The following is a 26,328-nucleotide window of genomic DNA, read 5'->3' as shown; positions in this document are numbered from 1 at the left end:
CTCTACCTACTACTGCATCACCTAGCTGCATCTCAGAGAGTTCCCTCTGCCTTTTCAACTGCACGGAAGATGTCAGTGGGTAACAACCCTAAATTAAAGACTGCGTAACGGCAGCCTTCCTTCCTCAAGCCCCTACAACTCATGGGCCCAGATTCACAGCTCAGAGGAAAACCTTTATTGGGGGAATGAAGATTAGTCCTCCCTGGCCCCCCACAGGACTGGATTATCCAATATCCCCAATTCAGTAGCAGCAGGAGTCAGGTCATTGAGGAGAAAGACTCCAACACAACCAGCATCTAGTGCCCAGGCATGTCCTTGTCAGGCAGAGGTCTCTGGGAGTAAGCTTGGGCTGCCTGGGAGGACTCTGGATCCAGAAGTTCTTCCTTTCCACACAAACTGTTCCATTGCAGGGTTGGAGCTAACATAAGGCTAGAAGAGGGAAGGTCACTTGGCCAGGTCCTCGGCCACAGTCTTCCCCATCTTGTCCTTGAGGTAGGCACCCTTCTGCCATTCAGACTTCAGCTCCAGCCACTCGAAGTATGGAACCTAGGGAGGTCAAAGAGAGGTTAGGATGGCCCAATGGGGCTGAGGGAAGAGCAGGTACCTCCTCTCCACAAGCCCCACCAAGGGAAGAATGGGTGTTGAATGTAAAGTGACAGCATGAGGATTCCAGGTCTTTCCAGTCAACAGTAGCACTTCAAAGCCCCCTTGTCCAATCTAAGGATGACCCTATGCTCTAGGCAGAGGACACATTCAAATGCAAGCTGGGGAACAGAATCAGACTGTCAAAGCAAGGGTTCTGAGAACTCCAACATCCTCCTTTTGGAAAGCCTGCTGGGCCTTTCAACTTTTCCTTTTGCTAGTTCAAACCCTTTTTTTCTCACCTGTTCTTTCTCTGGCTTCAGAGGATGAAGTGGTTTTCCTTTCCAGTGTTAGCTACTTGATTTGTGCTCTTACTTTGTGATTCTTCCCCTTTCTTGGCCTTAGCAATTATCCTCCCACACACCTTTAACACCACCCTCTCCACAGAGGTCTACAAACACACTCAGGCATCCGGTTTTCCTAAAAATATGCAAACAAACAAAAAACCTTCCCTGGATCAAAGCAGTCGTCATTTAGATCAAACCTGTCCAGGACTTTATTCCCAGATACTGATCAGTATTATAAGTCCAGTATCTCCACTGACTCCCAAATTTCTAGGGAAAAGGAGCCTTTATTACCAGCTACAATAAAGAGGTGGTGAAATGGATAGAGTGCCAGGCCTGAAGTCAGGAAGAACTAAGTTCAGATCTGCTTTCAGACACTTACTAGCTTTGCGACCCTGGCAAATCACTTAACCCTGTTTGCCCAAGTTTCTTCATCTGTAAAATGAGCTTGAGAAGGAAACAGAAAATCACTCCAATATCTTTGCCAAGAAAACCCTAAATGGGGTCATGGAGAGTCAGACATAACTGAAAATGACTTAACAAAATCACCAACTACCTCCACTTCCTCTCTGCTATTCAATTTTCCTCAAATGTCATCTATAGCATGTTTTATTGCAAAGCTCAAGGGGTGTGTGTGTGTGTGCGTGCTTATCTTTCTCGAGGCCCAACATTTAATTCTGTAGACTACCTCCTCCCTTCCTTGTCTTCTAAGACACTCTTAGCATCCAGTAAAGTCACTCCGTCCTTGGCAGGCTTTTTTTCTTTCTTGTCAACCTCATGGACTCCAAAGGCTTCACTCATGATATCTGTGCTGGTGATCTACAAATCTATTACCTCCAGCCCCAAACTCTTCCCAGAACTCCAGTTCTATATATTGACATCCATACTTACACATATAACTATGACCTCAAACTCAATATACACAACACTAAACCCATCCTCTCTCCAAAACCACTTGCTCCTAAATTCTTTATATTTATGGCCCCATCACTCTGAGTCACTGAGACTTAAAACCCCACCCCAATCGTCTTTGACTTTCTTGCCGAATTCCCACATCACCCCATTCAAACCTGGTGGTGAGTCTCACTGACCATTTCTGAAACACCTCTTGAAACCTGCCCCTCCTCCTCTTCACTCTCACCACCCTCAAGGGTCTTGAGCAACAGCAAGCAACTGGGTCTCCTAATGGCCTCCCTGCCTCTAGTTTCTTTTTTTCCCCCTACCACTGCCCAAGTAATCTTCCTAATGTGAAGCTGTGAACCAACATTTTCCGACCTTAGTCAACTTCTGATGCCAAAGCAATCACAGCCAGGTGAAGGAACGTCTGAAGGGGGGACAAGGAGTGTAGAAAGGTGGGTATAGTTCCATGTGTGAACCCCAGCACATTAATGAACATATAGCACAGCCTTTGGTGGACTGAAATGAGTGTTCAAACCCCACCTTCCCTTAGGATCCATAGGAGGATCTAGGGAAAAGAACAACAGCTGAACCTTAGTCAAGAGCATCTGATAATGCTACTCACTAATGCTTCCCCCCATAACTAATGGTTGGTATTCTTCAAGCGCCAACCTTACCCTTCTATAAGACTTTCCCTGATTCCCCTAAGCTAGTGGAAATCTCTTCCACTTTTAAGTTTTCAAAGGACCTTGTATGGATCTCACAACACAAGAACTGAATGAAGCTGTTTTTCTCTCCATCTACTAGCTGATGCCTAGTCCCACGTTTGTTCTTTTTGATTATAGCGGACTAAGTGAAGGCCCCTGCAAGTCAGGGTACAGTGAATGACAGTTCCATCAGATGTACTTGTATCTATAGAAACAACACTACTGGAAGAGTAAGGTAGGGTAAAACAGTTAAGAAGTAGGTGAAACAGTCAGCTGATAAAAGCAGAGCTGAATGGGACAAACATAAAGGAAGTGGAAAATGGCTGGAGAGGAGGAATGCCCTAACCTAGCCCAGCCCACTGTCTGCAGCAAGATTTTATCCCCCAGCCCCAGGAAAAGGCACTTGGGGCCCATGAGCTACCGTGTTACTGTGACAGCTGTTTGGGCCAGTTCCTGCCATGAAATGGGGCAGATGCTGAATTTGACACAGCTGCAGGTCTGAAAGGTTAAAAACAGCTACAACTAAGTTCAAGGCCATGTGTACACACATGGAACCCTCCCATCCCTTTGGTCCTCCTCTGCCAGCCCACAGAGATGTAGGAAACATGGGGGCTAGGATTCTGAATGACCACACCCACACTTGGTACTCACATCCACCACCAGGAAGCCTGCAGCCCGAAGGTGGCGCCTGGCCATAACAAATCGACCCAGCAGATCCTTGCTGCGGCTGTTGAAATTTGGGAACTCCCAACGCAGAAAAACTAACCTAGAGAACAGGCAAGGGCAGGAAGCTGGGCATTACTCCACGGAAAGAGATTCATTCATCCTTCTTCCTCAAAAACAAAGGAATGGGAAGATCAAAAGGAAAAACAGAAGAGAGGCCCAGAAGGAAGAAGACAGAACTATCCCTTGCTCATGTTGTATACCAAGGCCAACGCCTACATCATGACCCACCCCCCATGTAGGACAGGTTTTGGAACAACAAGCACACTACCTCTTGGCACCAGGGGGCAAAGGCTGAGTCCCAGTTGGCTGAGCCAGGTGAGGTGCCAAAAATTTCTTCAAGGGTAGAGGCTGATTGTCCGTGTCAAGTACCAATTCAGCATCTGGATAATAGGAAAGCAGGAGAGATGAAGATGGCAATATAAGGGTTAAGGAGCAACAGATAGTCAGTGAGTTGGAACTTCACCTGAGATAAAAATCCAGAGAAAGGCTGTCCTGAATAGACTCAGGAACACTGAAGATGGCAGCCAGGATAGGCCTGTGCCTTAATGATTTGACCAAACTACAGGTTAATTAAGTAGAGGCAGAGCCGTACAGGTAAGGCAAATAGAAAGAGGAAAATGCCTGGAGACTATTAATACCCTTGGCCCAGTCCAGTGTCTGCAGCAAGACTTTATCCCCAAGTCCCAGGGAGAGGGACTTGGGGCCCATGAGCTACAGTGTTGATGTGGCAGCTGTTTGGGCCAGCTCCTGCCATGAAAGGGGGCAGATGCTGAATTTGACACAGCTGCAGAACTGAGTCCTCTGGGGAGGTTTCGATTTGACGTGGTAAAAATAGAGGAAGGGTATTTGTGGAACCAACATCATCAGCCCAGGTACAGGGTGGGGAAGATGGGCAGGCTTACCCAGCTCCCAGCCATACTGAGTGGTCTCTCCAAAACGGGCCTTGTCGTCACTTCCTAGCCACCCTTTCAATATGTCCTGCAGATCTTTCTGCATGGGTGTCATCTTCCTGGATGTGAGGAGTTTGGGGTGGACAGCCGTTGCTGGCAGGAATGGTCCAGTGTACTCAGGATGTTCCAGGCGAGCAGTGGCATTGATGTGGATCAGCTTCTGGCAGGTGTTTTGGTTCTGAGGGAACTTGCTGTCTGCAAACAGAACACAGCCATGTTCTAGGGAAGTACTGGAAATGCTCAGACACCGCAGACGTCAGTCAGAGGGAAGCCAACCTTGGAGGAAGAGCAAGACTACAAGCCTGGAGCCTATCTCGTACAGGGGTCATGTGAAGACAGACACATGGCGCAGGAGCAATCCCACCACTGTGGGAACCACGTAGGTAATTCCCCACTGAAGGGAGGAGGTATCTGTCAGGGCTGAATCTGACCCTGGCCCGTGGTAGATCAAGAGGGAAAATGAAAAGAGACAGAGCTGATGCCAGGCTCTATTTTCCCCAACCCTTCAACCCCTCACCTAGAAACTGGCTGTGAAAGTCCTGGCAAAGAACCTCTTGAAGCTGTGTCTTCTGTACTTGCTGTAGTATACACAGGGACCACACCACATCAACATGCAGGGTGGGGTTCCACTTGGCCAGTTCTGGTTCCAGTTTCCTGTGCACCTGGGGAATGGAACAGGTGTGAAGCTCCTTCTCTCAGGAGCTGGGCATCCCAGGGCGTAACACTCCCTGATATGACCAATGACTTAGTCACACAACCCAAGGATGAAGGCAGCCTGCCAAAAATATGAGATCTATGTCATATCCCCTGTCATCTTTCTAGGATAACAATTCTTCCTTTCCAAGTCACATTTTAAGGAGCCTTAACCGAAGTTAAGAGACCTATAGCACTTGAACCCCTATTACTTGCCCCTCCTTTCTTGGGCACTGCCATTTTCTCAGAGTATTTTTTCCCAGCACCCACTTTTCCTCTTCTATTGCCATTTCTATATGTCTGCAAGACTGTATTTTTTAGGGTTTATTTAGGAGGGAAATTAAGACAATGGAAGCCTTTCTTCCTTTGAACTCTTCTCCCTCTTATCCAACTGCCCTAGCCAAATTAGTTCTTCACTGGTCCCTAGCACAAAACCACACGCATGCCCATCACCCTGACCCTACTTCTAGTGTTCCCTCCAGGAAGGGGAAATGGGGATAGAAAAAAACACACCAAACTGAAGAACTGCTCTTCTTGCTCAGGATGGAAGTTCAAGCGAGCAAATGCCAGGACAATGTTGCTCAGCTGGACCGGGCTGAAGCTGTCTCCCTTGCTCAGGACGTGCTGGGGACCAGAAGAGGTAGGGTAAGATAGAGAAGAGCCTACTCATTTGTTTCTTAGTCTAGCTCAAGCCTCTTAGCCCTTACCCCACATGCCAACAACCAATGTACCTGGCAAGACATGCATCTAATCTATTCTCCTGAGGACATAGGTCACTCCCCAAACACCTAAGTCCTATGGCTATTCCAGAAGTGTCATCTTCCTAGTGGCAGAAGAATACATATACACCACAGTCATTGGACCTGGGCTCCCAAGCCTTGCAAGCACCTGTGTGGATAAGATAGTGGCCTGGGACTGTTAATGGTTAAAGTTCTCAAGAAAATGGCTAAACTAGTAATAATCTGTGGCTACTGGCTTTGTATCTCTCTAGGAGATACCTCATATACCTGTAGTGAAGGCATATGGAGAAATCTTTAAAGGACACTTCCTAGTCAGTCTCTAAACCAAGCCTGGCCCATAAATCAAACTTCTTCCAAGTTTCATATAAATGGCAGTCACTTTTTTAATCCAAAATGTACCTTCTAGGACTCTCTAGTCCATCTGACCTCTGCTTACCTGGGCAAAGGCTTCAAAAAGAGGCAAGTTGAGCCACTTGAGGAAGGCAAAGGACTTGGAACACTGAGTTATTTCACTGGGCGTCATGCTGGACACCTGGGGCAGCATTTCAGCTGCAAGCTTCTGGAATATCTGGGTTTGGTGGAAGTTTAGTTTTCCTTTAGGACAAAGGAGACTATGGTGAGCTTAATGGCAGGGCCCCTGAGGGAACAGGAGAGAAGGAGCTGCTGAATACTTAGCAGGAGTTAACAAAGCCACTCTGCCCTCAGAAACCTTGGCACTTACCTGCCACCCCCCACCTCCCCAACCAGAACTGTCAGCGTCTATAAGAGTTTATCCTGGGCCAAAGGGACAGGGACATGTGGGATCCAAGTGCTACCGTGTTTCTGTAGTAGCCTTTTAGGTCAACTGATGCCAGAGGGGTGGGGCAGATACTTATGTGACAAGGAGAAAGGAAAAATAAGACCCAGCAAGAGAGTTAGTGATAGAAATAAGACCCCTAAATTCCTTGCCCTCCTCACAGCTAATTCCATCGCCTTACCATAAGCATATGCAAAGTCAATAAGCATTCCTCTTGTCAGGTTAAAAGGTTTCTGAGCCAGGTGGTAGGAGATGGCCCGGAGTAGGGGCACTGACCGCCGGTTCTGAGAAGCCAGGGTCAGCATCACTTTCCGCAGGTCTTCAGGGCCAAACTGCTCTGCCAGCTCCAGGAACTGTCAACCACAGCCACCCAAGGAGGTCAGCTAGCTGGGCAGCTGCCATTCTCTGCTGCACCAAAATTGGGGGAGGGGGGAGGAGCTAGAGAGTTGGTCTCAATCCAGCACCCAAAACATTGATCCCCCCTCCCCCCAATCCCAAGGGAAATGCCCCATGAGATGTTCTAATCCCTACAGGACATCTCCTGGACCCAAACAAGTCAGATTCTCATATGCAAGACCTTTCTGTCATGAACCCCCAAGGACAGTGAAAAACTTTCTAAGTCTCAGGGACCCTGTGGCAACTTAGGACCCTGAAACCCAGACACTTGTGGGGAAGTCTGCTGGTAGAAATTCAGTGTCTGTAGCCAAACTTATCCCCAGGTCCCAGAAAGCAGGACATAGGGCCCATGAGCCACAGTGTTTCTGTGGCAGCCTTTTGGGCCAGCCCTTGCCACGGACAGAGGCAGGTGCTGAATTTGACAAGGCTGCAAGGGTTGAGGTTGCAAAGCACAGATCAAGTACAATGGACTAGGAGTTAGGCAGCTGAGCACTGCCACCAACTTTCTGTGTGACCTTGGGTAAGCTACTATTTCTTTAAACTTGTTTCCTTATATGTCAGCTAAGGGTAGCTTCTATTCCACCTACCTCATTATTAGTGAGATTATATTAGATACTGGATGGGAAATTGCTTCGGAAAAAATAAAAGCCCTCTAAAAACATGGAAGCTCCTCTCTATCATATTCTGTCAGGCCATAAGCTTCTATCTATCCATTCATCAACCAACTAGTATTTATTAAGCTCCTTTTGTATGCCAGACTTTATGTTAGGTGCTGTGGATACAAGAACATATATGTGCTAATGGCAAAAAAGAAAAAAAGAAACATGGAAGCGTATGATGTGGAAAAACTCTGGCCAAGAGTTGGGCTGACTTTCCTCTAGTAAGTCAGGTTCTTAACCTCCATTTTGCCATAGTTGGCGGAAACTCAAACCCAAGTCTGACCCCTGAAAACAGAGCAGAAAATAGATCCACAGGGTAGAGGTAGAAGGGATCACAGAAGTAATTTAGTCCAAACCACTATTCCCAGAAAGCCATGCTTCTTGTACCATAGACTGGCACCTGGGACCATGTGCTGAGACACTAAGAGAATAATACTATGGCTTTTGCCCTAGAGGGCGTGCTCCTGGAGCAGGGAGGGAAGCTCTGAATTGTATCTACTTTCCCTAAAATCTTCTATATGAGTGAAGGCTGACAAACTCTCAGAGGAAAGGAATTATGTACATCAGTCCTCATTCCCCAATACCTTGTCCTCTAGATGGTTCATTAGTGCCTCTGAGAGGTGCCCGGCTTTGGCCATGAGGACCACCACGGTGCGGCAGTCCTCGATCTCTGCCCAGCGCCGCTCCAAGTACATCAAGAGTTCTGCCAGGAGCTCCTTTGAGGCTTGCTCCTGCATGTAGGGGATGCTCGTCTCTGCCAGAAAAACCAGGTTCTTATATTTAACTCGGCGAAGCCTCCAGCGAACCTCTTGCTCCACAGATCTCAGGGGCTTGAAATTCTCTGGAAGTTGTAATTTGTAGAGGCTCCGGAGCAAGTTCATAAGAGTTCCATGCCAGACTGAGGATACCTGGGTCAAGGACAGAAGAAAATAACTTTCTAGTCTAAAGTGTAATTAAAAAGCAACTGTAGAGTGAAATAGTAAGAAGAACCTATAACTGTATTTCTTGAAATCAAATACAACTCCTGTCTGGCTTTTAAAGTCCTTCACAAGCTGGTCCTAACTTACCTTTCCAGTCTTATAATACCCATTCCCTCTACAACCCTCAATCCTGGAATGCACTTCAAGGCCCAGCCAAGACGGCCTTCCAGCTGGTCCTCACACATGACACATTCCACCTGCCATCTTGGTGCCTTTGCATTGGCCAAGGGATGCACTCCCTCTTCCTTAGAATCCAAGGCTTTTTCCAAAACTCCTGGAGCACTTAAGTTCTGCACACACAATTCAGCACTCATTATACCATGACTTTTGTGGCTATGAAATGTTTCACATCTGTGGCTAGACTGAAAGCTTATTCCATAGCAACAATTGCCAACCTTTCCTATCAATGCAGTATTTGACAGTCTCCTATTTTGTCAGTAGTACTGAGGCCATCTCAAAACTCTGCCTTTCTCGTCCACTGTCTCTTTCCCCGTGGTCAAGAAGATGGTATCTCTATCCTTCACAAAGGCTAATCCCACTAACTGCACCCTTGCACTCACCCTAACATACTCTAGCAGGCATTTCATCCTTTCCATCTACCTAGAAATATGCTGAGTCTCTTCCAACACTCTTTAAAAGAGACTTCTTTACCCTGTCCAGCTTGTGTTCGTTCATCACTTCTGATGCTCACAACCCATTCTTTTTTCTAAACCTCTAGCAACCCAGCTTCCGATCTTCAGCCTACTAAAACTGATTCTAAATTTACTCATGACTTATGGATCACTAAATTAAATGGCTTTTTTCATGATGCAGAAGAAACAGGGTTGTATTTAGAATTGACCTTAGTTCAAATCTTGGCTCTGCTACTTCCCCAAGACGGTCATCTAACTTCTCTGAGCCTTTATCCTCATCTGTAAAGTTGTAAGATTGACTAGATGACCTTTAAGGTCCCTGTTAGCCCACAATTTGTGATTTCATGTCCTCCTTGAACTGCAGCATCTGATACTGCTACCCTACAGGATACTCTTTCCTTTCTTGGCTTCACAGACACCACACTCTCTTGGTTTGACTCTCTCTCTAACCCAGGAGTTCTTAACCTGATTTTTTTTCTTTTTAAATATTTTGATAATTGAATTTTAATTGATTTAATCTTATTTTATGCATTTAAAAATATGATTGTGAGGAGTCCATAAGCTTCATCAGACTGTCAAAAAGATCTGACAGAAATGTCTCAAACCAAGCTCACCATCCTTTCTCCTAAACTTTACTACTTCCATCTATGACACCAAGTTCTCCTTGAGTCTTACTTTCTCCCTTCCTCTTTTATAACCAGTTACCAAATCATGTTGATTCTATGTTCATATCTTACATCCTTTTCTTCTCAATTCTCACTATCATCACCCCAATATAGGTTCTTATCACCACCTGCCTGGACTCTACAATAAATCTTAATGGGTCTCCCTTTTTCCCCACTCTTATGCCCTTACAAATCTATCCTTCACTATCAGAATAATCTTGTGCAAAGACTTGGTTATGTCAATGCTCAAAAATATTTAGTGGTTCCTCACTGCTTACTGAATTAGGCCTAAATTTCTTTGCCTAACAGTCAAGGCCCTTCACAAACTTGTACCACTCTAAACTTTCCAGCTTTGTTTCCCATCTCCCCATAAGCACTCTTAAGCAGTACACCTTGAATTTTCCTACCTCCATATCTTTGTTCACACTATTTCCCCATGCCTAAAAATCCTTCTCCACCTTCTGCTGAATTCCAAGTGATCTTTTAAAGTTCAATTCAAAGACTACTTTCTTTTTTTAAAATTTTTAAAATTATTTTTAGGCAGTTGGGGTTAAGTGACTTGCCCAGGGTCACACAGCTAGTAAGTGTTGAGTGTTTGGTCTGAGGGTGGATTTGAACTCAGGTCCTCCTGACTTCAGGGCTGGTGCTCTATCCACTGCGCCACCTAGCTGCCCCTCAAAGACTACTTTCTTGATGAAGGTTTCTCTAACCCCCACATGTCCTGACCTGCCCAACTCCTATGGAAGTCCCATGCTTTAAATCCCAACTCAAATGCCACATCATAGCTGTCCAGCTCCAGATCTCATATAGCACATTTTGTTGTATGTCTTGATATGCTTCTCATACAACATTGTAGAATATATTTATTAGACTGTAAACTCCACAAGGGCAGGATATTATCCATCTCCCCCAATGCTCAGCACAGTGTTCTGCACAATGTAAGAACTTGGTAAGCATATCCTCGAGAAATTATTCAATTCAGCATCTAGCAGAGTTTTGGCACTGTGGAAAACAAAGAAGTATCCACAGTTCTTGCCCTACTCTCAGACTGACTGACCACGTTTGTACTTGAAGATGCAATCCCAAATGCCTGGTAAAGTATTAGGCCACATAAACAAAACAAATGCTTTTGTCTGTCTCATCTTTTCTAAAGGTCTAAAAAATGCCCTGTAACCCACCTGGTTGTCCACAGTGTGGAAAAGCTTCTGAACTCGGGCATCCTTAATGAGTGAGTCTCTGTCCTGGTGCTTATCAGCCAAGAGGCGAGAAAGCTTAATTACCATAAGGGCAGAGTGGTTATGGTATAGCTTGTGCCTACCATCAAGCAATTCTAGTACTTCCTCAGGGGTGGTAGCCTTTTCAATCTTCTGGTCGATGTCGTGAGGCCATGGGTAGGGGGGGGATACCGGCTCCTTATTTATGAGACTATCCAAAGTGGAGACAGTGGATCCATGTGTGGTGGTCATCATCTTGCAGGGGGCCCTGGCCAGCCTTAGGCTGCCAATTACAGTTAAGGGTGAGGCCTGACGGGCAGCCAAGAGGCAGATGCAGCGTTGCATCAGGTGAGATGCCATGATGCCTTCTAGGCCTAAACAGGGACACTGAAGCTGAAGGAAAGGTGCAGCACTTTCAATTCAACTCAAGCCACTTAATACCTGTTAAAGCAAGAGAAGAGAATTTGCAAACCTTAAAGCACTGTACAAACAAGATGTTATTATAATAGACATTTCTAAAATATAAGCATTAAGACCAAGGTGGGTTTCAAGGTCATTTTCTCCATGTCTCCTTTTTCCCATGAAACTTTTCCTATTACCACTACCAAACAGTATCAAGCACACAGAATACTTACTGCCTTTATAAATATTTCAGCACTTGACTATATTCAATTCAGTCATTTAATACTCTCAATAACTGCCTGGTTCCTGAAAGTTTTATACCCCACAGTAGATTGTAAACTCCTTATGGGAAGAAACTGTGTTATGTTTTCTGTTCTCTAGTACTGAACTTGCAGCAGGAGACAGGAGCTACTTGCTTGATCTCAATAGGTTAACTACTTATCTAATAGAAATCTTGAGTCAGCTCTTGTTGCAGAAAAGGCAACTGCTTCCAATGGTAATTTACCAGGTTCTTCTGCTAAAGCTATGCTCCTCTGGGTAGTGGGAGAAGCAGTGTGGTATAGCAAGAACGAGCATTGGACTTAAGACGTAAGAGACTGTCATTTATTTAAGTCTATGCCTGCCTACTATGTGGCCACAGGAAAACCGTGGCTGTTTTCTCATTTCAAATAGGGAGGGTCAGACTAGACTCCTTGTAGCTAGGGTTCCTATTATCTCCATGACATTATATGTATTAATTCAAACTATTTACCTCAAAGGATTTGATTCAACTCTACTAAGAGCCATCTCTATATGAGGCCCCGAGGATACTGACAAAAAACCAAACAGCCAAGACACCCATCTTTCAGAGGATTTTAAAAGGTGTGCAAACTACAGATAGTCTATGTGGGGACTGTGAGTAGACTAGTTTGGAGTGTGGGCTTCATGGATGATAGTAATGAGACAGAAGCTGAAAAAGGTTGAAGCCAGGTTGTAAAGAATAAGGGAGCCTTGGAAAATTTGTGCAGGAGTTATGTTTTGGTAAGCTCAGTCTGGTGCTATAGGACACAATGGGAGGCAGAGAATCCACTAAAAGTCTATTTTCTCCATCTAAATGTGAGATAATCAATGTGAAACTATGGTATTAGATTTTTTTTTTAAAAAAAGGACAGAATAAAAGAAGCTGTGAAATAATCAATGTGGCTTAGGACCACAGGATGACAGCTTATGATCTGGGACTTTCACTTAAACCTCTTTAGGCCTTAGATCATTTCTGTAAGAGAGGGCTGGCTTAAACAATCTATACAACTTTTCTAGCAAAAAGAACCTTGGGGAAGAATTGACCATTTCATCTCAAACAAGTGCTGCGACAAGAGATCAAAGCACAAAGATATCACATGGAAGACTAATCAGACTTGTTCTTCTTGGCTACATAGGACAGAACTAGGTGCTAAAAGGTATGCAAACATATCATAAAGTGAATCTTCCTAGCAACAAAAGTCAAAAAATGGAAAGCGCAGCCTCGTGAGAAGTTCGAAAAATCATGAAAGGTTTTCCAGCAAAGGCTGAAGGATCACTCATTATCTATGCTGTGGAAATGATTCTTTTTTATCAGGTATGGGTTGAACTAAACAGAGATTCCTTCCAATTCCAAAATTCTATTACTCTGAAGGAAAAAAATGGCTTAAATATGTAACTGTGTACTTTTGTGCAGGGTACTTTTTGGGCCATATGCAGGCTTGGTGGAAATCCAGTAAGTCAACAGCCACTTCTTTTTCACCTTTCTACTTAATTTCCACTTCCACTCAGTCACTTATTGGAACTGAAACTCATATAAGAATAGACAGTAGATGCTGTGGCCAGTTCTGGCTTAAGAAGCCCACAAGCAGATCCCCATACTTGGCCACCATCACTCTAGATAGGAATAGTCCTATCCCAGACTATTTCCCAGTTTTTCCCACTAACAAAAAGTCCAAGGGCAAGCAACATATAACTAAAATGTTTTTTAAAAAAAGTCTTGAAAACCATTACGTTGATCTGAATACAGGTTTTACTCCAGAAATGAGTGGTTTGAAGTAAGAAACAGAGGGGCAGCTAGGTGGCACAGTGGATAGAGCACCAGCTCTGGCATCTGGAAGAAGTAAGTTCAAATGTGGGCTCAGACACAACACTAGCTGTGCGACTCAAGGCAAGTCACTTAACTCAACTGCCTCACCAAAAAACAAAAAACAAAACAGAAGCATATAATGAAAAATAATTTCCCATTATAGACATATAAACACTATGAATTCGGGTTTTAAAGCTCCTTGAGGGTAAAGACCATGTTTTTTATATGCTCTCAGCCTAGTTCTGGGGGAAAAAACGGGGAGTGCTTACCTTTGACACTAAGAGCACGATACAGGCAAATCTCTTTATAAAAGCCAAGTTTCTGGGTAATTTTACAGACTATTTTCAGATTACTATACAATTAAGAGAGGCAGCACAACACAGCAGGAAGAGCATTAGATTTGGATTCAGTTAAGACCGGGGTTTGAATTTCTGCACTGCCACTAACTATTAGAGAATTTAGGCAGGTGCTTTAAACCATTTCCAAGCCTTTCCTTTCCATAAAATGAGGTTCGACTAAACGACCTTTAATGTCCTCTGAACCGCAGGAACCCCTGTATTCCACCTGTCAATTCTGCTTAAGACCCCAGCTATGTAACTTCTTTCCTCTGGCCTCCAGTAAGGGCAAAGAATTGGAAGCCATGAGACCTGGGTTTTTCCTACCTATGTAACCTTGGGAAAATCACTTCCTTGTCCGGTGCCTTTTCTTTTCTCGAGCGAAACAAAGGGTTGAACCCTGACGTTTCTTTGTAAAGTTCTAAAGCATTCCACGGGATGAGAGAGAATATTCATTTTCTAACATACCGCCAGACCTTTTGGAGACTCAATGAACTTAGTGTTGTAAGTGACCTTAGAGGTCACGGGGTCCAATTCACTCATTCAGGTCCATGGAGGAACCAGCTCAAGGTCACACGTTCACGCGGGGGGCGAAGCAGTAGTGGGTCTCGATTCCACGTGGCCTAAAAAGCCGGCCCCCTCCCCCGCACCACGCGGCACCGCATTCCGAAGCCGGAAGCCGGAGACGCGGAGGCACATGCGGGGTAAGAGCACCGGCTGGGCAGAAAAGCAGCCGGTGCGGAGCATCGGCGGGGAGGACCGAGCCGGCGCTCAAGAACGTCTCAGAGGCCCGGCGTCGGGGAAGCGGTCTCTCGCTCCAGGAATCCCCATGAGCTCGGCCTTCCCCTTTTCTGGCCATTCGCCCCCGCCGCCTCTGGGCCTTCCCGCGGCCTCCTCCCCCTCCTCCCGCCGCTTCCTGGCTCCATTTCCCCAACCCCTTTTGCCTCCCCCGGACTGTACCCACCCAGCTCTCCAGGGGCAGCGCCCCTAGGCCTTCACTGCCTCTCACCTCCATACGCGACGCACGCCGACCAAACGAAAGAGGGAACAGCCGGCTCCAAACGAGGCCGCTTGAGCTAGCGTCGCGCACGCTCATGACGTCCCCGGGCGCGCGATGGCCGGAAGAGAGGCCCTGCCGCTTCCCGGCGGAACTATCGGTGGGGCCGTCCGGCTAGAGGGAAGGTGGAAACTCCAACCGGTTCTGGGAGAAATGAAAGCTTTGTGGGGGGGGGGGGGGGGGCAGGTTATGTTAGGCAAATACTGAAGCCAGAGGAGTAATAATAGTAATAACTCACATCTCAAGAGGCTTATGAATCGCTTTTCTTAAAATAACCCTGTGAGGTAGGCCACGATATTTTTTAAAAGGAAATGATATTGGAAATTTCTCCGTTTTACAGGTATGGAAATTGAGGCTCAGGGAAGTTAAAATGACTTGCCCATCATCACATGGCTAGTAAGTGTCAGCTTGAGTTAGATCTCAGCGCCCTTTCACCAGAGAGAGAAATCCTGGCCTTAAAAATCCCGCATCTAGTTTGTCATCGTTTCCTTCCCCAGCTTTCTTATGTCTGTGAACAGTGTAGACCCTTGTGGTTTAGAGTTAGAAACTTGGAAACTGACCTCACTCCCTCAGGAAGTTTAGTCTTCTGAAACAGTGTCAGTGCACTGCACTCCTGCTTTAAAAATAAATAAATAAATAAAACTTAGAAACACCTTTTTTGCCAACCTCAGGTCTTGGCTGCTTTTCATTGGTTAACAACATTCTAAGGAGTGGTGAGAGGAAGGCCTGCTGCCAAAGTAGTTAAGACCCTGCAGCTCTATTTTTAAAGTGTCCCTGAATCCATTCGTTAAGATCATTTATTAATAAGTTCTTTTTAAAGTATAAATACCTTTAGCTTAAAGCTGTCAGTCAACCTGGGAGTTTTTCCTTAGTGTAAGAGAGGGAATAGGAGTTTTAACTTGGGATTGAGAGGGAAGTAGATGAGTTTCAGAACAAAGGGAAGCAAGTCAGCTAGCATTATTGTGCACCTATTATATGTCAGGCACTGTGCTAAATGCTGGGGATAGGAAGAAAGGCAAGATTAGTTCCCTCTTCTCTAAAGTTCACAATCTATTGGGGAAGACAATATGCAACAACACATGAGATAGATACAGAATAAATTAGAGATAATCTCAGTGGTACTGCACTAGCATGCCAATAATAGCTCAAGTTTATGTAGCACTTTAGGGCTTAAAGTTTAACACCTTTGTGACAGAGGCAATAAAAGTATTTTTTACTTATTTTACAATAAGGAAACACGGTTGTAGAGGTGACAGTAACTGACTCAAGGTCATATGGCTAGTAAATGTCTGAGCCAACTATTTGAATCCAGGTTTCCTGAATCCAACTCCTCAATCCTCATTCTGCTAAACCCTTCTACAGTAAGAAGCAGCTGTGTTTAATTTGTAAATAAATAGCTAATTAGTTGGGGCAGCTAGGGGTGAAGTGGATAGAGTCAGGAAGATCTGAGTTGAAATGCGGCCTCAGGACACATAACACTAGATGTGTGAGACCCTGAGCAAGTCACTTAACCCCAATTGCCTCACCAAAATAAATAAATAAAAATTAAAAATAGCTAATTAGTTGATGGGTGTTTTGGAAAGTTTTGGATCTTGTTTCAGAGGACCTGAAATTGTGGCTTTATTAACTTGGAGCAAGTCACTTCACCTATTTGGGTGTCAGTTTACTTAGCTATAAAATGAAGGAGTTGGGCCCAGTGACCTCTAAAGTGACTTTCAGCTAAATATATATGTATGTATACATATATGTATATATATACATATATATGTATATATACATATATATATATGTATATATGTATCCAGTCATCCTATTTTTTTAGTTGAGAGGGAAGGAGGCAGGGTGTAAGTTGACAAGGAATGATAATTATGTAGTGCAGGTTGTAAAAGAAGGTGTTTTGAGGAAAGCTACTAGCTCTAAATAGGATCTCTCCCAGATGTGAAGAACAAAGTCACTCAATGAAATTGAAGCTACTAAGACAACCTCAAATGAATAAAATCAACCCTCTGTAGAAATCTTTCCTGAAGTAACTACTGTGAACATAGAATCAGGGATGCTGAGGATCGCTGGGATGGGGAACCTTTGGCCTCAAGGCCACATGTGGCCTAGGTCCTCTAGTGCAGCCTTTTGATTGAATCCAAACTTCACAGAACAAGTCCCCCTAATAAAAGGATTTGTTCTGTAAAACCTGGACTTGGTCAAAAGGCTGCACCTAAGGACCTGGAAAGCCGCATGTGGCCTGAGGCTGCAGGTTCCCCACCCCTGGAATTCTAAACCAAGTATTCTTAACCTTTTTTGTGCCTTGAGCTTCTTTAGCTTCCTGGTGATACCTATGGACACCTTTTTAGAACACTTTTTAAATATATAAAATGAAATAGTTAAAAAATTTAATTTTTTAAAAAAGTCCTCAGTTTAAGAATTCCTAATTTAAACCAGCCTGTTTTAACAGCATAGGAAACTGAGGGCCAGAGAGGAGAGGTGATTTGCTGATCTGATTTATAATCAGATGTCAGAGTTGGCCCTTAAATCCACATCAACAAATTCAAATCAAGTGCTCTTGCTATTAAACTGTGGCTACTAAAATTTTTAAAATGTAGTCTATAAAAGTGATAATCCTGGAAATTGTAACAAGAGCTAACGTTTTAATGATTAATGAAGAATATTGAAAAGGACAGAGTATAAACATTTTGCTGATGCCATGAATTGCACCGAGCTGAGTTGGCATAGTGGTAGAGCTATGCAGGAGCAAGGTGTTGTCCTGAGTCACTGGGGCATGGGGCAAAGTCATGGTGTATTTTGCCAGAAGAAATAAACCAGTGTCCAGGAGATCCTAGGAAACGAGAGGTGAATGAGACAGAACTCCAGCAGAGTTTGCAATAGTGGCGAAGGGAAGCCATATGTATGTATGTATGTGCATGTGTACATATATATATTTAATACTATGTACCAGGTACATACTAAGTGCTTTTAAACATTATTATCTCATTTGATCTTCACAACAAGCTTCCAAGGTAGGTGCTGTTATTATCTCCATTTTATAGTTGAAACTGAGGGAAATGGGTTAAGTGACTTGTGCAAGGTTGTATAGCTAGTGAGTGTCAGAGGCTGAATTTGAACTCGTGGCTTCTGATTCCAGGCCCAGTACTCTAGTGTGGTACATAGCAGCACTTAGAAAGTGGTTTTTGTATTGAAAGACAGAATTTATATAGCCAGTCATCTCATAGACATACACGGAAGCCTACACAAGACCTTCTCCCTGGGATTTTCAAGTGGCAGCCTCTGAGAAGTCAAAGAAAGTCCCTTTTCAGCCTATAATATAAGTTCTGTATTCTGGTCTGATTGAAAGGCAGCTAACATTTATTAAGCTCCTGCTATATGCCAGACCCTGTGCTAAACATTGGAGACACAAAGAGAGGCCAACTCTCCCTAATTTCAAGGAACTCATAGTCAAATGGAGACAACATGAAAACAACTATGTACAAGTTGTATACAGAATAACCTGGAGATAATTGACAGAGGATAGCATTAAGGGAGATTAGGAAAGGTTTTTTGCAGAAGATAAGACTTTAGCTAAAGAATCTAGGGGAGCCAAGAGGCAGGGATGAAGAAGAGAGAGTTCCAGGTATGGAGCTGGGATATGGGAGTGTCACGTGTAAGTAACAACTAGGAGGCCAGTGTCACTGGATTGCCTTATCCATGGTAGGATTTAAGGTGTAATAACCTTGAAAAAGAAGGGAGGGGATAGATTGTGAAGGCTTTATAAGCCAAATGGGATTTTATATTTGATCCAACTGAAGGAAAAGGAGACACTGGAGTTGATTGAATGGGGGTATGGGAGGGTGGGGTGACAAGGTTAGACTTGGCTCTTTAGGAAAACCAGACATCTGAGTGAAGAATGGATTGTAGTGGGGAGAGACTTGATACGGAGAGGACAACTAGCAGCCTTGATGGACTTAAAATAGGGAAGGGTAGATGAAGGCTGTTATAAATTGATGGTAGTTACTGAAGTTTTTTAATTCTGTATGAGTGTTCTCTTCACTGAAGCAGATTTCAATGTTTCAATGGTACTTACAGGTTGGATCCCCAGTAGGGAAGCTGTTAAGGGTTCTAGGAGTAGTTCTGCGGGCGATTCTAACATTAACTTAGGAACATCCATCCACGTGATTCTCCTTAACAGTCAGCCATTAGACTTAGTTTTTAGCAAAGATAATTACTAAAATAACATGATGAGTAGTAGCTATAAAGCATTTCATCTCCAAACTGTATTATCTCCCTTAAATGCACTCAAAGTCTATGAGGGGAAGAGTGGGCACAAACTAAAAATACAATCATAATGAGGTGTGTGTAAAGAGTGTGACCAAGGCAACTCATAACTCTAAGCTATAAGGCTTTGATATCCTTTCTCTAGAGAGTATTGTCTTACACCTGGCTGTGGAACATAGTGTTAGTAATGGCTGAGTTGCTCTGATGCTCGGCTGGTCTGGATCCTTTCAGTCTCAGCTGGATAAATCCACTACTGGACTGGCTTCTCACTAGGCTTCCAGACCACTGAGCCTCTGAGTTCTTCTCAGGGCCTGTTGGTTGTTCTGGATAGGGCAACTCCTAGACTTACTCAGATCACTTTTTGATGGGCAGCTGCAATCTTCTACTACATTGACCCCAGTGGTACTGTTCTCTCTTCAATTGGAGTGTTACAGTGTTGTTTTAGCTAGGGCAACATTCCTTAGCCTGGGCCTGGCAGAGAAGCCTTTCCTGCTGGACACTCTCATGAGGTTCAGCATCTTCGTAGAAGAGGTGGGAGAGATCTAACCTCCCGTTCAACAGTTCTTTGTGGTTCAAAGCTAATTCTCTCATTCTAGTATTCCACCTTGGTTTATGATGATCAGTCCCAATTCAATCAGTTATGCTTCTTTTGGGGTCTTATGCAGATGAGTAGCTAAGAACAAAGATAGGATGCAGCTTGTGCCCTAAAACTAAGTTCATTGCCTTTGCTGGCCCCTTCATGTGCAATTGGGCTATTCAAGATTCACTCTGCTTCAGGTGTGGAATGTTGACTTATGTTTCAGTGTTTGTCTTTTCCTTACCCTACAACTTTTAACTTTTGCTGAAGTCTTACCAGTCCCTTGTATGTGGAATACATGTGGTGTCAGAGTTTGTTCTCTACAGGCATTGACTTTGAGAAGTCAATCTTCTGAATCAACTGTGATGAGGTATTAAAGAGAGACTTTAAGCTTGCTCCTGTTTTAAAGGATTCCACTCTCATTTGCTCAAATTCTGTACTGATTAAACAGCCTTCTGACACTAATTTGGTTTCCTGTGTGTACTTCTACCTGGAAAGAACTTTTACCAGCCAACCTAGGTATTCCACTCTGTTTGGTATGTGCACATACATACATACATACTCCTGAAAGTGTATACATATATATATGTGTGTATATATACACACACACACACACACACACACACACCACACACACACACACACAAACACACTCCCTGAACTCTACTCTTTCTGCTTCTTCTATGCATTTCCCAATTAGAATGTCAGTTTCCCTTTTGTTTCAATCACTATAACCACCTTTGTTCAGGCGTTTATCATCTCTTGCCTGGACTATTGTCGTTGCCTGGAATGCACTTTTTTCTCATCTCTTGATTTATTAGAAGTCTTTGTTTTTTTTCCAAGGCTTAGCTCAAGTAACACATACTTCGAGTGTATCCTTCCTTCCCTGCCCTTGTCACTTTTTTTTTGTTTGTATATATCCTGTATTTATCCCCCATCACACCCTATAAAATGTAAGCTTCTAGAGGGTGGAGGCCATCTCACTTTTGTATTTGTATCCTTAGAGCATGGCCTGGTACATAGCAGATCCTTAATAAATGTGTGATGATTTAAGTGATTTGATTGGTCTTTTGATCTTCAGCTGCTCTTTGCTGCCCTCTGCTGGGTTGTAGCTGCAATGTGGCTTCTTTCTCTATAGTCTTAGGGCTCTCTTTACTCTTTTGTAATATAATACCCCAGCCAGCAACACAGAAGCCACTGGGTGGTTTTTTTTTTAAATTAATTTATTTTGATTTATCAACAATCACTTCCACATGCTTTTGAGTTAAAATTTTTCTCTCCCCCGTCCTCCCCACCACCCTCCCCAAGACACCTCACAATCTGATATAGGCTGTACATATACATTCCTATTAAACATATTTTTACATTAATGATGTTGTAAGTAAGAATTAGAACCAATAGGAGGAACCACCAGAAAGAGGAAACAAAACTCAACAGAAGAAAAAAAAAAGCAAATAGTATGCTTTGATCTGCATTCAAACTCCATAGTTCTTTCTTTGGATGTGGATAGCATTTTCCATCATGAGGCCTTTGGAGATTGTTAGATCCTTGTATTGCTGGGAAAGGTTAAGTTTATCAATATTAGTCATTGCATAACATGGCTGTTATTGTGTACAACGTTCTCTTGGTTCTGCTGACTTCACTCAGCATCAGACCATACAAGTCTTTCCAGGTTTTTCTGAAGTCAGCCTGTTCATTACAATAGTATTCCATTACATTCATATACCACAACTTGTTCAGCCATTCCCCAATTGATGAGCATCCTCTCAATTTCCAATTCTTTGCCACGCTGCTATAAATATTCTTGTACATGTGGGTCCTTTTCCCATTTTTTTATGATCTCTTTGGGATGTAGCCCTAGAAGTGCTATTGCTGGGTCAAAGGGTATGCACATTTTTATAGGCCTTTGGGCATAGTTCCAAATTGCTCTCCAAAATGGTTGGATCATTTCACAACTCCACCAACAATGCAATAGTGTTCCAATTTTAACCACATCTTCTCCAACATTTATCATTTTCTTGTTTTGTCATGTTGGCCAATCTGCTAGGAGTGATGTGGTACCTCGGAGTTGTTTTGATGTGCATTCCTCTAATCAATAGTGATTTAGAGCATTTTTTCATGTGACTATAGATGGCTTTAATTTCTTCATCTGAGAACTGCCTGTTCATATCCTTTGACCATTTATCAATTGGGGAATGACTTTTATTCTTATAAATTTGACTTAATTCTGTATGTATTTTAGAAATGAGGCTCATGTCAGAGAGACTAGTTGTAAAAATTCTTTTTCAATTTTCTGCCTTCTAATCTTAGTTGCATTGACTTTGTGCAAAAACTTTTCAATTTAGTGTAATCAAAGTTATCTATTTTGCTTTTTGTAATGTTCTTTATCTTCTGTTTGGTCATGAATTCTTCTGTTCTTCATAAATCTGATAGGTAAACTATTCCTTGTTTTCCCAACCACTGGGTGTTTTTAAGGCTGCCCTTTGACCTCCTTTTCTCCTGCTACTGCTGTTCTTCCTTAAGTCTAAACACTTATCTGACTTATGGTCCAAAATTTCTCTTAATTCTTGTTATGTCTTTGAGTCAGGAACCTAAGTTCAAATCATCCGGTCACCCCTTGTACACCACTCCCCAAACTGCCAAGTATCTGGCTAGAGCTGGGGTGAAGATCCCCAGCCCTTTCATGCCCCTGGTTGCCTTGCTGATCAAACTGAACGTCGATGTGGCTGGTGGAGCTGGCAGTGCAGAGCTGGTTTAAGGAGCACTAAGTAGGGAATAATGCAAGGTTTTGGTAAATCGCAGTTGGCTTCACATAAGGCCTCTTCCTGGAACAGTGTTCTATTGCAGGCGCAGGTGCTGGCTGTCCTCTGGAGATGCTTTGGTTTGTTGATGTTCCTTCTGGTAGCAAGCGCTAGCTATGCTTTCTCCTCATAGGCCTGCATACTAGCATCTTAATTGCTGTCCTCCAGAGACGCTCTAATAATGTTGCTTAAGATGTGATAATGCCTTTGTATCAAATATTACCAGTGAAGAATGAATGAATTAAAAAGCATTTGCAAAGCACTAGGGATGCACTGCTTTTCCAGGGGCTCTTGAGCACCGTTCTGTAGTTGGTGGTGGTGGTGGTTGATGGGAGGGTGAGCCTCTCTCTTGAACGATCAAAGGCGAAGACTTGGTCCAGTTTGAGTCACATGACCAGCAAGTTGATGGACTAGACAGTTCCCCTGATCTTCACAACCTCTTGAACATCACTGAAGTAAGAATTAGGTACAAGAAGTAAAAAGCAGTTGCAGCCTTCTTCACAAGCTAAGACACCAAGAATCTTAAGGAAGTACAACAGGAGCCACAGGCTTGTACTCTAGGATCACTCAACAATTCCTTTGCTGCCTCTGTAGTTTCTGCTAGCATGTCTCACCTTGCCTCAACATTCTGTAGCAACAAACAATAGAACTTGACTCTGTCCTCTTCCCCTGTGAAAAGAAGGTGGAGTATAGGAAAATGGAATCTTATTTCCTTGTGGTAGCAACATGCATGCTGCTCTGTAATAACACTTACCTAGAGAACAAAGAAACGTAGGGAACTGGGGCAAAGTACCAGCTTTCATATGAGGTTCTACCAGGCCTCGAGGAAAGGGGGCTGGAAGCCAGCTGATACCAGTTCTGGCCCTCTAGAAGTCACTTGGGACAAAGACTAAGGCCAGTGAAATGTGAATTCTCTAGTATGAGACAAAGCTAAGGCAACTTTGAACTCCAGTCCTCTGGTAAACTGACATCGAAGCGGAATGATTCAGACAGTGAGCTGAGGGGAATATAAGGGAAAAGAAAATCAAAATGACCAAAGAACTCAGAAGGAAGAAAACTCAGTTAAAAACCTTGAGCACAAGCAGATAAACAACAGAAAGATAATAACAGAACGGAAGATGGCCTCCAAGATATCTAAATGAGTCCAAACATCTTTGAATAAATATTTTAAGACAAGGGAAAAACAAATCAATACCTGATGAAGCAGAGAACCCTGTGGATTCCCAAGAGATCATGGAACTACAACAGGATGTCTCCAAATGATTCTAAAGGGAAGTAGGAACCCCAAAAGCAGAATTTGTGGCAGAAGTAGTTGGCAGAATGGAAAAACTTGAATCCAAGGTGAAGAGTTTTACTAAAGAAACAAAAGAGAGCAACTGATTGGGAATGCAAATAGACATAAGTGGAGGATAATCTGGAATAAAATCAAGAAGCAATAACATTAAAAAGAAAACATGATCTCTATGCAAGCTAAACATTGATCTTGAAGATAGAATATATAGAGACAACTTAAAGATTATGGGTTTCCAGGGTAGCTAGGTGGCACAATGGATAGAGCACTGGCCCTGGATTCAGGAGGACTTGAGTTCAGATGTGGCCTCAGGCACATAACACTTACCACCTGTGTGACCCTTGGCAAGTCACTTAATCCCATTGCCTAGCCAAAAAAAAAAAAAAGAAAAGAAAAGATTATGGGTTTTCCCATAAGGACACAAGTCAAAAAATCTAAACACCACAATGCTAGAAATAATACCAAAAAACTTCTCAGAACTCAATACAGAAAACAAATTACTACTCAAAACAGCCCACAGATCATTTCCAGACAAAAACCCTATGCTACAAACTCTAAGACACACAGGGTTAAATTTAATCAGTCCAGTCACAAACAATAAATTCTGTAAGCAACCAGGAGAAAGACTGTCAAATATAAAGGAAAAGAAAATTGAATAATGCAAGACGTTCTTCAACAACTAGAAACCAAAGTAGAGAATGGAATAATGTATACAAAAGATGAAACAGCTCAAGATGCAACCCAAGGTGACTTACCCAGCTCAGCCTAATCATCAGTGAAAAAAGATAGATTTTCAAAAAAAGAGACACTTGAAGTATCCTGCCCACCTCCCCCTCCCAAACTCCAAAACATGAGCAGAGTTTTTGCTTTGCAAGCTCCTTAGACGAAAGAAACATAAAGAAGGGAAACAAGTAGTAGCCAAGGAAAGCAAACAAGTAGCAACCAAAGAAAGCACAAATAATAAAATAAAGGCAAACTTGCTATAAGCAAAAGCTTGATATGCAAAATATATAGAGAACTGATCCCCAAAAATAACACCAAGAACCATTCCCCAGTAAATAAATAATTGTAGTTTAGGAACAGATAGAAGTCTTAAGGAGAGTAATAGCCAGGAGGCTATTATAATAGTCTAAGCTGATGGTGATGATGGCCTATACCAAGATTGTGGCCATGGGAATAGAAGAGAAGCCTGATGTGAGAAGGTTAGAATCAGAACTTTATAACTAATAGAACATGAAAAACAATTGGAATGATATGAATAAAAAACAACCTTAATGTTAGAAATGTGGGATACTAGGTAAATGATGGTGCCACAAAAAAAAAAAAGTCAACCTTTGGGTTTTCTTCCAACTCTTCAGTTCTGTGGTTCAAGTTAGAAGCTAACATGATGTAGAGCAGAGGTGTTAAACATGTCGCCACAGGCTGCAGGATCGCACAGCATTCCTGAGTGCCAAACCAGATTAAAATGTAATTGGGAAATATTTACAAAATAAATAAAAGTACAGTAAAGCTTAGATAATGCTAATATGTAGCGTTCTAAATGAAGATATGCCTATAGAGATCCTTATGATAGTTTAATGGCCCTTGTTTCAGTTTGAGTTTGACATCATCAGTGTTTCTAGAGGTTACTAGATAATGTAGTGGATGGAGTGTGGGCCTGGAATCAGGAAAACCTGAGTTCAGATCTGGCCTCAGACACTTACAGATGTATGACTGCAAGTCACTTGACCTTTGTCTGCCTCAGTTTTCTCAACTGTAAAATGGGGATGATAATAGCATCTACCTCATAGTGTTGTGTGGAATAAATGGAACATTTACAAAGTGCTTAGCACGGTGCCTGGCACATAGTAGGTGCTTTAAAAAATGCTTATTTCGGGACAGGTAGGTGACTCAATAGATAGAGCACCAGCCCTGGAGTCAGGAGGACCTGAGTTCAAATCCAGCCTCAGAAATATAATACTTCCTAGCTTGTGACTCTGGGCAAGTCACTTAACCCCAATTGCCTCACTAAAAACAAACAAACAAACAAAAATGCTAGTTTCCCTTCTAGTGGAATTAAACTAACTGAACAGGAGATTTGGATACTAGATCCAGCTAACTCACTAGGCAAAAATCAGATAACTTTTCTTAGCCTCAGTTTCCTCATTTGTCAAATGAGATAACCATATCTGCTTAGCCTAACTCCCAGCAAGTAAAGAACAAATGTGCTCAGTATAGTGCCTGGCACAAAGTGGGCCATTAACAAATGTTTATTGACTGACTGAAATAACAGATGGAAAAGTGCTTTGAAAAAATTAAAAGTTCTATGGAAATACTAGATTTTATGTTTATTTTGATTACACAGCTTTCCAAAAACATTATTATATGTCAATCAATAAATATGTATTAAGCACCTACTGTATGCCATGTACTGTGTTAATCACTGGTATAAAAAGAAGCAAAAGACAGTCTGCCCTCAAGGAGCTTATAGCTACTGACATCCTAGACACAAAAGCAAGTTAAGGGGAGGAGTGAAATTTGTTTAATTTATCTTTA

The 26,328-nt window shown here is 43.0% G+C and overlaps 1 protein-coding gene and 3 non-coding genes across 6 annotated transcripts; all 4 read right to left on the bottom strand.

Annotated features, from left to right (window-relative positions):
- Positions 1–152: 152 nt before the first annotated feature.
- On the bottom strand, positions 153–14,920 carry TBRG4 (transforming growth factor beta regulator 4). 3 transcript variants are annotated; one of them, XR_002321501.2, is made up of 12 exons: positions 14,814–14,920; positions 10,946–11,422; positions 8,075–8,398; positions 6,617–6,788; positions 6,076–6,233; positions 5,413–5,523; positions 4,724–4,868; positions 4,159–4,401; positions 3,525–3,636; positions 3,182–3,296; positions 885–1,062; positions 462–546 (listed from the first exon to the last, which is right to left on the bottom strand). XR_002321501.2 is itself a non-coding variant. In XM_020971495.1 (11 exons), the coding sequence occupies exons 2-11, from the start codon at positions 11,339–11,341 to the stop codon at positions 445–447; spliced, it is 1,878 nt and encodes a 625-aa protein (XP_020827154.1). In that variant the 5' UTR covers positions 11,342–11,422; positions 14,814–14,920; the 3' UTR covers positions 153–444. The 3 variants fall into 3 exon arrangements, 2 of the variants coding, with proteins under 2 accessions (XP_020827154.1, XP_020827155.1); XM_020971495.1 differs by lacking the exon at positions 885–1,062 and having other exon boundaries at positions 153–546; XM_020971496.2 differs by lacking the exon at positions 885–1,062 and having other exon boundaries at positions 153–546; positions 14,769–14,909.
- LOC144457322 (small nucleolar RNA SNORA5) lies at positions 2,888–3,025 on the bottom strand. The gene has a single exon (XR_013486634.1). It is a non-coding gene; the product is annotated as a small nucleolar RNA SNORA5 (small nucleolar RNA).
- Positions 3,908–4,045, bottom strand: LOC144457321 (small nucleolar RNA SNORA5). Its single transcript, XR_013486633.1, has one exon. It is a non-coding gene; the product is annotated as a small nucleolar RNA SNORA5 (small nucleolar RNA).
- LOC144457320 (small nucleolar RNA SNORA5) lies at positions 7,127–7,263 on the bottom strand. The gene has a single exon (XR_013486632.1). It is a non-coding gene; the product is annotated as a small nucleolar RNA SNORA5 (small nucleolar RNA).
- Positions 14,921–26,328: the final 11,408 nt, after the last annotated feature.

This window comes from Phascolarctos cinereus, unplaced genomic scaffold, assembly GCF_003287225.1.
Source record: "Phascolarctos cinereus isolate Bilbo 61053 unplaced genomic scaffold, phaCin_HiC Scaffold_4;HRSCAF=312, whole genome shotgun sequence".
Classification (NCBI taxonomy): Eukaryota; Metazoa; Chordata; class Mammalia; order Diprotodontia; family Phascolarctidae; genus Phascolarctos; species Phascolarctos cinereus.
Note: the sequence above shows the minus strand (reverse complement) of the source record. Positions and strands in the feature narration are given on the sequence as shown.

Coding starts and splice junctions, on each gene's coding strand:
- TBRG4 (XM_020971495.1), bottom strand. CDS start 11,341: ATGGCATCTCACCTGATGCAACGCTGCATCTGCCTCTTGGCTGCCCGT. Junction 4,869..5,412: donor AAGAGCAGTTCTTCAGTTTG/GTGTGTTTTTTT, acceptor TCCATTCCCCAG/GTGCACAGGAAACTGGAACC. Junction 3,297..3,524: donor TTGCCCCCTGGTGCCAAGAG/GTAGTGTGCTTG, acceptor CCTGTTCTCTAG/GTTAGTTTTTCTGCGTTGGG.